The 10,772-nt window shown below is 39.6% G+C and overlaps 1 protein-coding gene across 1 annotated transcript in view; it reads left to right on the plus strand.

Annotated features, from left to right (window-relative positions):
* The window catches only part of LOC119421476 (neurabin-2), a 37,107-nt gene extending 26,988 nt beyond the window's left edge, over positions 1 to 10,119 (plus strand). The window contains exons 9-14 of the mRNA XM_037688826.1: positions 2,243 to 2,383; positions 2,517 to 2,570; positions 2,750 to 2,881; positions 4,148 to 4,245; positions 4,346 to 4,442; positions 9,279 to 10,119. Coding sequence (XP_037544754.1) covers positions 2,243 to 2,383; positions 2,517 to 2,570; positions 2,750 to 2,881; positions 4,148 to 4,245; positions 4,346 to 4,442; positions 9,279 to 9,332 — 576 coding nt within the window. The 3' untranslated portion in view covers positions 9,333 to 10,119. The remainder of the gene's footprint in view (positions 1 to 2,242; positions 2,384 to 2,516; positions 2,571 to 2,749; positions 2,882 to 4,147; positions 4,246 to 4,345; positions 4,443 to 9,278) is intronic.
* The last annotated feature ends 653 nt before the right edge of the window (positions 10,120 to 10,772 follow it).

Here is a 10,772-nt window from a genome sequence, read left to right on the forward strand (position 1 = left end):
GTGTGTGTGTGTGTGTGTGTGTGTGTGTGTGTGTGTGTGTGTGTGTGCGTGCGTGTGCGTGTGTGAGACAAAATGTCTTCAGTGTAAAGCCACAGGCTCTGTGGCTTTCACCTCAGTGTAACTGCTCCACCTTGTGGTCAGAGAGAGGAATGAAATCACACCAGTTTGTGTTTAAATTATTTCAATGTGCAGCTGCGAGGAAAAAAAGCCATTAACTTTAGAAAGTGTATTTAATTATTTCAGTGACACACTTTGCTTCCCTTTGGAATGTAATTTTTATATAATTACAGCATAACCAGGCAGTAAATTGAATAGTCCAAATCAGTTAAATGGCTATCTGAATGATGATATTCCCCAGAGCTGAATTAGCACTGAGGACGTCCAGACTGTGTCTCTTGTATTATTTTTAGAACTATGGCAGAAAAAAAAGAGTTTACTTTTCTGCACGGTGATTTTTGAAAGTTGTTGGTTATAATTTTCAGTTAATTTCAAATATTTTTGTTTGTTAGATTTTAGTCAAAAGCTAGATGTGTTTGGTATAAATAAATAAATAAATAACTTTAAGGAAGTCTAGATGAAACATCTTTGGAAAATGCATAGAAAACATTTGGATTAAGATCGATTAAAACTTTTTCATTTGTGTTTCCTAAACTAGACTGAACCTAAAGACCCTAAAAGCAGGCCTATGTTGTTGTTGTGGTTTTATTTTTGCATATTTAGGCTAACAAATATATCATGTAAATATATTGTCTTATATTCTTAGAGTATTGGGGAGACATATTTTTATTGATCATGCTAACTATGCTACAGTAAGAAAACACCTGAAGAAAGTATTCCAGACTATCTGTCATTAAAAAAGTCAAATTCTCTATGTGGCCCTTCAGTTGTTTTAAATATTTTGATTTGGCCATCTGAGAAAAACATTTGACTACCCCTGAATTAAAAGAAACGTTCTCATCGAAAAATATCCTATCCCTACGAAATACAACCAAATATGTTTATCACAATATACTTCTCCTATGTATAGTTTTTAAAAAATTTGTTTGACAACCTCTTGATTTTAGCATCACTTAACAAGTGCCACCAAACACTTTGATTTATTTATGTTAATAGAGACATATCTATTCAACATAAAAACCATTTTTGTTATAATCAATTCTCTTTCCTCAGTGTTTATAGCTCATTTCTAGTTAAATAAGTTAGTTTCATCCACAAACAATATACTGTAGTTTTTGACATAGTACTTATAAAACAATTATTATGTAATTACATTTTAAATAACTTATGTCCTAAAAATGAGCCCTGTGGAACACCACAAGTTATTAGTGCTGATTCTGAACAATTGAATTTAACGGGTGCAATATGTTCTTAGAGGTTGTGCACTTTTTCTCTAAAAATCTTACTTTAACCTGGGAAACAAGCAAATTTAAGCCTGATCTACTTTCTAATGTAGAGCAAACAAAAAAATATTCAGCAGCTTGTGGATGTTTAATTAATCGTAAAAATACTCTGCGTAGTGTTTCAGAGGAATAAGTCATGCTGTGAATAAAAATCTTAATTTTACCCAATTTATTTTTAGTCACAAAGGCCACATCTATCATTTTTATATAAAACGGATGTAAAAAATATGAATTTGATTAAATTTCACTGTTCAGTGGAGTGACAATCCAATGTAACTTGTTAGCGTAATATAGCTTAGAAAAGCTAATGGAAACAAGCTTAGCTAGGTTTTATGATTACACAAAATAAAAATAAAAATTCTATAAGCTACTAAATGTGTTGTTTTTGATTGTTAAAACACAAGTATTGACATTTTTAGCCACTGAATCGAGCTAGCTTCTCCTTTTTAGCTTTTTGCCAAGCTAAGCAGCTGCTAGCTGTAGCTTCAAATTTCGTAGCACAAATGGCCTAAAACGAGCTCGTGGACACAAATTCAGCAACATTTTGTGGTTATAAAATGTAAAAATGTATATTTCTACTCACTGTGTTGTTTTTTTATTAGTTGAAACAAGAATAATGTAGAAAAGAAAGTTTTTTACATTGAAATAGATTTTAAGCCTCTGAAAAGAGAAGCTGTATAGATTTACGTTTAGCACACAGACATGAATATTTAATGTCCTATATAAAAGGACTGCAGCAGATTCACTCTAACAACTTGTAAACATATTGCAGCTATTGTCAACTTAGATAAATTATCTGTATACGTTTTAAGCTCTCAACCCTTTTGCTCTTTGTCTAACAGACTGGTGAATACGCAACAGATGAGGAAGAGGAGATGAGTCCAGTGTTTCCAAACTCCATCGAGGTTTTTGACCTGGCAGAAAACCAGGACATGTCTCCAGTGGAGCTGGACCCTGAGAAGCTGGCCCACAAGTACAAGGAGGTCCTGTTCATTAACTGCATCTAAAGCACAACTCTTTCATTGATCACTCTCTCTCGGAGCGGTCTTCAACTTGTGCTCCTTTAAAGTAGATCAAGCAGGATGTGAGATGGTTTTCCTCTCTTCCTCTCTGCAGCTCCAGATAAAACACGCAGTAACCCAGGCAGAAGTCCAGCTGCTAAAGAGGAAGGTAAGCTCACTTTAGTTTCAGCTTTGTTTCGACGTGCGCAGGTGAAAATCTCTGCCGTGTCCAGTTTGTGTAACAGAAGCATAACATCAGTTCCTTAGCTGTTCTCGGCGATGACTTAATGTTCCCTCTGCCTCCCACATACCACCTCCTCCCTCCCACAACAACACCCTCACCCCCAGCTGGCTCATGCAGAGCAGGATAAGTTGCGTTGGCGGATGGAGCGCGCTCATTTGGAGCAAAACATAAGAGACAGCAAAGAGAGGATGGAGAAGCTCGAAGGATACTGGATGGAAGCACAATCCCTATGTAAGGTAATGTCTTAGGCAATAAGCCTTCAAAGAAAAGAGGATGACGTATACGTTTTATTTTTTACTATACTATAAAAGTCGCCTACAGTGGGTTGGAACCAACCACCCAGTGGTTTTTCAAATTGATTTGAAGTAGTGGATTCGCAAAAATACTCCAGATTAATGAAGGTAAAAAGGAAATATATGTTTTAAACAAATATATAATAAGAAAAATGATTTATCAAGTTCTTTTTTTTGAAACCCCCAAAGCTACATAATTAAGCTGCAACCAAACAAACGACAGCATGAAGACCAAGGAACTCTCAAATACAAAGTAGTGAAAATAACGAGATCAGGGTTTTTAAAAAGTTATCCTGAACCCTGAACGTTCCAGGAGGCCAGCAAAGATGCTGAGAGAGAGTCGTTCACCAAAACTCACAGGAAGAGAACAAACGGCCTAACGTAACCTGGACTGAGCTGAGCAGCTCCTCTGCAGAGATGGGCGTAACGCCACGTCACACTGCACAGAGCTGGACTTCATGGAAAACACCTTAAAGAAAAAAAACATGGCTGACACCAAAGACAACTCAGTGTGTTGGTACAAACCTAACACCTTTCATCTTGCTGAGACCACCGTCCCCACAGTGAAGCACGGTGGAGTCAGCATCATGATACGGGACGTTTTTCATCAGTAGGTACTGGAAAACTCGTTGAAGCGACGATGGATGGAGGTAAAATAGAGATATCCTCAATGAAAACCTCTTTAAGTCTTCCAGAGATTTAAGACTGGGACAGAGGTTCCAACATGACACTGAACACAGCTGAAGCAACACTCCTCTGGGCTGGAGGAGAAACAATCAAATGACCTAGAGCAGGGGTGCCCATACTTCTTCATCATGCAGCTACTTTTAAAAGGACCAAGTCAAAATGAGCTGCCTGCTATAAGTCCCCGTTAGTGTTTTTTCAATGTTTATTGGGGTAATAAACAAAAAATGAGCAGGTTTACATGAAAACTGTAGTTTCCATGTCAGTCGGGTTGCCAGATAAGAAATTATGAACTATAGTACTGCTTTTTTAAAATGATAGTATATTGAGCTAAACTGTTATATAAGATGCTCTAAGATGAGATGTGTGTTGTGTTTGTTGAACATGTGCACAGAAAAGAAGGGGGTAAATGAGTCATTTTAAATTTATCTGGCACCCCTCATTACGCATGCAGCATCTGCATGACAGTTAGTCCAAACTGGACAAGCTAACCTTGGTTTGCTAACACTGGGTGTGTGTTTGTAGGCTGTGGATGAACACCTGAAGGAAACCCAGGCCCAGTATCAAACCCTAGAGAGGAAATACAACAAAGCCAAGAGAATGATTAAAGAATACCAGCAAAAGTAAGCAGAGACAAACTAAAAGGCTTGATTGTAGTTTGATACTGCTGCCCTCTAAGTCATTTTGGATTCTGTGAAATGACACATTATTTGTGATTTGCAGGGAAATCGAACACCTGAAGAAGGAGACGGATCAGCGACGTGCACAGGAAGAGAGTGAGGCTACACACAAAGAGGAGACAGAAAACCTACAGGAAAAGGTAGCTGTCACTCGTTTTTATCACTCCTTCTTCTTCTTTCAGCTTTTCCCTCTCCAGGCGTCTCCACAGAGAGTCATCCTTCTCCACCTCACTCTGTCCTCTGCACCCTCTGTCCTCACTCCAACTACCTCCATGTCCTCTCTAACTGCATCCATGTATCTCCTCTTTGTCTTTTTCCTGGCAGCTGCATTTCCAACATCCTTCTACCAATATACCCACGGTCCCTCCTCTTGACATGTCCAAACCGTCTCAGTCTGGTCTCTCTAACTTTATCTCCCAGTTGTTCAACCTGTGCTGTACCTCTGATGATCTCATTCCTAATCTTATCCAGCCTTGTCACTCCTAAGGAGAACCTCAACATCTTCATTTCTGCCACTTCCAGTTCTGTCTCCTGTCTTTTTGTCCATGTCTCTGTCTCCAGACCATACAACATAGCTGGTCTCACCACTGTCTTGTAAACTTTTCCTTTGACCCTTGCTGACACCTTTTTGTCACAAATCACTCCTGAAACTTTTTTCCATACACTCCGTCCTGCCTGGACTCTTTTCTTCACTTCTTTACCACACTCCCAATTTTTCTGGACAGTGGACCTCAAGTACTTGAGGTCCTGCACCTTTGTGACCTCTGCTTCTTGTAGCCTCACTGTTCCACCAGCCTCCCTCTCATTTACACACATGTACTCTGTCTTACTATGGCTGACTTTCATTCCTCCTCTTTCAAGTGCTTACCTCCACCTCTTCAGATTCTTTTCTACCTGTTCCCTGTTCTGATCATAATGTCATCTGCAAACGTCATAGTCCATGGAGATTCCTGCCTAACCTCATCTGTTAGTCGGTCCATCACCAAAGCAAAGATGGCATCAGTGGTGCTCTTTCTTGGTATGAAACCATACTGCTGCTCACATATAGTCACCTCTCATCCAAGTCTTGCTTCCACAACTCTCTCCCAGATCTTCATCGTGTGGCTCATCAACTTAATTCCCCTGTAGTTGCTACAACTCTGTACATCACCCTTGTTCTTAAAAATGGGCACCAGCACACTTCTTCTACATTCCTCAGGCATTTTCTCACCCTCAAATATGCCATTGAATATTTGAGTCAAAAACCTCACTGCCATCTCTCCAAGACATTTCCAAACCTCCAATGGTATGTCATCAGGTCCTACTGCCTTCCCCTTCTTCTTTCTTTTCAGAGCTTTCTGGACTTCGCCCTCACTAATCTTTCCCACTTCCTTGTCGACAGTTTTTATGACCTATACTCTTCTTTCTCTTTCATTCTCTTCATTCATTGGCTCCTCAAGGTACTCCTTCCATCTTCACGTCACACTCTCCTCACTTGTTAGAACATTAACATTCCTATATTTAATAAGCCTAACCTGCTGCACATCCTTTCCAGCCTGATCCCTTTGTCCTGCCAGTCGGTACAAGTCCTTCTCACACTCTTTAGTGTCCAGTCTCCCATGCAACTCATCATACGCCTTCTGCTTTGCCTTAGCTACCTCCCTCTTTGCTCTACGTCCCATCTCCTTATATTCCTGTCTCCTCTCTTCAGTCCTCTCACTGTCATATTTCTTCTTGGCTAATCTCTTTCTTTGAACGGCGTCCTGCACTTCACTATTCCACCACCAGGTTTCTTTATCATCCATTCTCTGTCCAGATGACGCATCAAGTACCTTCCTACCTGTCTCTCTAATTACTCTTGCTGTATTAGCCCAGTCATTTGGAAGCTCTTTCTTACCACCCAGAGCCTTTAACAGCTCCTCTCTGAATTTCTCACATTCTTCTTCAGCTTCCACCATTTGGTCTTCTTCTCTGATTTTACTCTTTTTCTATTTTTCACAACAGCAGTCATTCTGCACACAACCATCTGATGCTGTCTGGCCACACTCTCCCCTGCCACAACCTTACAGTCCCCAATCTCCCTCAGGTTTCCTCTTCTACACAGAATGTAGTCGACCTGCGTACTTCTTCCTCCACTCTTATAGGTCACTCTTATGTTCTTCCCTTTTTTGGAAATAGGTATTGACTATAGCCATTTTCATTCTCTTGGCAAAATCCACCATCATCTGTCCTTCCTGATTTCTTTCCTTGACACCAAACTTACCCATCACTTCCTCATCCTTTGTTTCCTTCACCAACGTGTCCATTCAGGTCTGCTCTGATCACCACTCTTTCTCCTCCCTGGGAATACTCTCCATCACTTCATGTTCTCCCTAGTGGCTGGTTTTGTCACTCGTCTTTATCACACTGATGACAGTATACTGAAGTGAGTCATGGAATAAACATTTTTCACAGCAGACTGTTTGGCTCGTTGCAGCCTGAAAAGCACAGGTGTCACTTATAATAACAGCTTATTTTCACCCAGTCCGTTTGCCTGAGTCCACACATTTGAATTTGTCTCCAGTGATGAATCATCGAGCCTTGCAGCTTGAAAAGTGGATTACTTCACTGAAGAAGCAGTAGATTGAGTGTCACAGGGAGACCAGCAATGAAACAACCAGCACAAACTCTGACTGGTGCTGTCCCTTAAAACGACCTCTAATTGGGGTTGGATATGTTTTCTTATGATTGGTTAAATAAATCGTTCTATGGGCAGAAACTTGTGCCATCAGAAACTGAATTTGAATTGCTCCGACTGAATTGCATAATTTCAAATTAAATCCATAAGTTTAAAATTTTATTTCACTAAATTATAATGAAAATTCAGTTTGACTATTTTCATTTTCAGTTCTAGGGTTCAGTTTTTTATGTCACACATCCGGGTCCTTGAGAAAGCCTCGGAGTAATCGAGTGCAGATTGACAGATTTCGTTTCACGTTAGTGAAACTTCCTTAATGGAAATGTAGGCGTGGGGTTCAGTCTGAAGGAGGCGGTGATGCAACAGTGTGGATGTAATACCTTTACAGCGTATTTTGAGCTGGAGCAGTGGTGCACACATGAGTTCATGCCTGTTCATGAACTGATTGCTCCAGACATTGCCTCACTGGCAGCAAACAGTCTGCATCTGCATTTCATTAAAAATGGAAAACTATGGCTGTAATTGTAGCCATTTTATTATTATATGCCCATTGAAGGCAGACACTTTATGGTGTAGTGGTCTCTGTCCATATGACTGTCCCAGCCGTAATAAAACTTCATACACATATGCATCATCACAAGACGGAGGGATGCATACATTTTTCATCACCCCAGCTTCAAAATTAAGGTCACAAATCAAGGTCAGATATGCAAGGTCTTTGCTTGTCCAGGCCATTATAGATTGCTGTGTAATCGTTTGTTGACAAGCGTATAATGTGTCGTATGCAGGACTCTTGTTTAAAAGAGGGATGTTGGTGAGAGATAGCAAGAATATAGTTCATTTTTACAGATCAACTTAAAACTGTGCCCTGGTCTGCAACTGTTCATGCTACAGTCCATTTACCTCACAAGTCAGAAGTCTGACCTGAGAACTGCGTCATATTTAACTTTACGGTGCTCCAGTTGCAGCTTAAAAATCTACAGAAATGGCTAACAGTTGTACTCATCCTCCAAGGAAACTACTGTTAACAATTCAAGCTAATAATAAGAATATATCTATCTGCATTTTAGACATGTTCACTTTCAGAGGTTGTAATATGTGCACTATGTGTGCAACTGCTTCCATATGTTTCAGATTATTTTATGCTGTGGGACTCAATAAATAGTACAGTCCAATTCACCTCCAACATAAAGTTGGGTGGATGTTTTTCCACCCAACTCCAACAGAATAACAAGAGGTTCAAACTTAATTTTTCTGCCTCGAAGTCAATAAATTATCACGTTAATTCAGCAATAAGGCGGCTGTGGTGCAGTAGCAGGGCAGCTGACTCGGGACTGGAAAGTTGCAAGTTCGATTCCCTTCCATGCCCACATGTTGTGGTGTCCTTAAGCAAAACACCTATTCCCTACCTTCTCCCTGTGTGCTTGCATAGCTGCATGCTGCTCCACTTGCGCGTATCTCACGTGATAACTTAAATCAGGGGTGCCCAAATTTTTTCTTGAGAGCCAAATTTAAAATCTATCAGAAGACTCGGGCCAAATGCAATACTAAATTATAATACATGGAATGTAAATACATCTTTAAGTAAAGTCCATTTATTTAGTATTCAGTTATTTAATCTTCCATTCTGTATAAAGAACATTACAGAACACAAAATATAACAAATAAGTCATATATAAGAAATTAAAACAAATATTGAAATTTTGGCATTTCGTGCAAAATGTAAAAAATGAATGTCCAACAGCAACACAACTTAACAGCAACAATAATTTGAACATAAATAAACAGTCTCATATATACGGTAGTCAGTGGACCATCTAACATTAAAGTCAGTGGTTGAATGACTGAGTGAAAACACATTGATTCTTGAAAGGAAATTTTAATTTAGTAACAAGGAATGCTTGGCAGGCCAACTTTGGCCTGCGGGCCCCACTTTGGGCACCATTGACTTAAATACAGATGACAAATGCGGTTAATGATCAAAATACATAGCACTTTCTTTCAATAATTCCATCCTGTTTTTAAGGGTGCAGCAATGACTCTTCCTCTCAGCACGTAGCTACAGAGGCAGCAGGGGGAAGCGGCCTTTCCAACATGTCTTAACTTGACGTGCTGCATGGTCCTAATGCCTGACATGTTTGTTTAAACTGCAGACACACAAACTGTTTAAAGTAGTGGGGACATTTTAAGGGATCATTTCACCAGAGAACATCACAAGATTTGTTGTTTGTTTGTTTACACGATTTTCTGGCATTTTAGTCTTACAAGATCTCGTTACACTCCTAGTGAGTTGTATCACAGTTTTCTGTTGTTTCCACAGATTACAGATTTGGAGAACAAAGTGGATGCCTTGAAGACCCCCAACCCTTCGTAGACTGCTGCTACTTCTTACCTCCTGTCTGTGACCGGAAGAGGAAGTGATCTGCCTTCTTTCTGTCCAGAGCCATATTATATTCCAACCAACCATTCACTGCACATACAGGTAGCGAAAGGGGGAAAATAATAAGGATGTAAAAGCAAAGTGAAACTGAAGAGTATGGGATGTGACGAAGAAAGAAGTAACCTCTCATCTGATATCAGCCAGTGGTTCAACACTCTGTCACTACTTAAAATATCCCAGAATGCATCGTGTGTAATAACCAGAATCCTCCTTGTGTGTCTTCCTGTCAACCAGCTTGGCAATCAACAAAAACACACTTTATACTCTATGGCTGATTCGTTTTCCTCTCTTCATCAACAGTATTTCATCAGGTTCTCTTCATGGTTCAGATTTACTTTTCTGAAAGCGCTTTTAATCACCAGGCTTGTCACAAAGTGCTTTATGGAGCGGCCGTGATGTGAAAGAACTAAAACAAAAAAATGTAAAAGGACTAATGATTGTTGCTTTTGAACCTGGTGGATGTCTGAACCTGTTTCCCTCCCTGGTAATTGGAGGGAGGTTATAGAGGATCTTTACGAAGAGGACAAGTCATCTGTCTGTTCTCTCACACGGATCATTTGATCCAGTGACTTGGACGAACGGCCAGCTCGTTTTCCCAAAAGCTTGAAGAGTAACAAAGTTTGGAAACGAAGAAAGCCACCACACAGCTGATAGTTAAATAACAAATACTATGAAACGAACTAAAGAACTATGAACATGCACTGTCTGTTACACTGTCTCAGCCTATAGTTAAATCTCTGCAAGCAGTGGAAAGAATCACACAGAGGTGCACTTCAGGTCTGAACTGGGGGTGTCAAATCTGTATATACTCTATACTTTTTAATTAAAATAGCTTTTAAATAGCTTAAGCATTGGAGTGGATCAGGTTTTTGAGACTAAGGGTCACCACCTTGCTGTTGGGGTAAAGGTTCAGGATTTCTCAGAGTGTTTCATCTCTTTTCTATCAGCATCAGTGTCAAACAGGGTATGAATATTATATTCTGTGAATTTAGAGCTAACGGTGTTGGTATTTACAATATCTATGGGTTTACATGCACACCAACCTTCAGTTCTTCGTTTTTTGTTATGTATTTTGAAGCTGGAGCAGGGGCCGGTTGTTTTTAGGTTACATAAATATATTTTCTTCATCTCAGTACAAAAGTATTCAGAGGTTAATTTGTTAGCAGCCTAGCTAAACCTTTATGGCAAGTGGAGAACATTCAGTTATCTTCTTCATTCAGAAATCAGTCACTCCATAAATAAAACAATTTTGTCCCCATCCATACAACTGCAGATATTTTTAAAAACAGGTATTTTCTGCTGCAAAGTGGAGATTTTGTTCAAATCTTCTGAGTAGTGTATCAGAGTCAGAGAGTCAGAGTCAGAGAGTCAGAG

This window comes from Nematolebias whitei, chromosome 15 (assembly GCF_014905685.2).
Source record: "Nematolebias whitei isolate Nwh7 chromosome 15, NemWhi1, whole genome shotgun sequence".
Classification (NCBI taxonomy): Eukaryota; Metazoa; Chordata; class Actinopteri; order Cyprinodontiformes; family Rivulidae; genus Nematolebias; species Nematolebias whitei.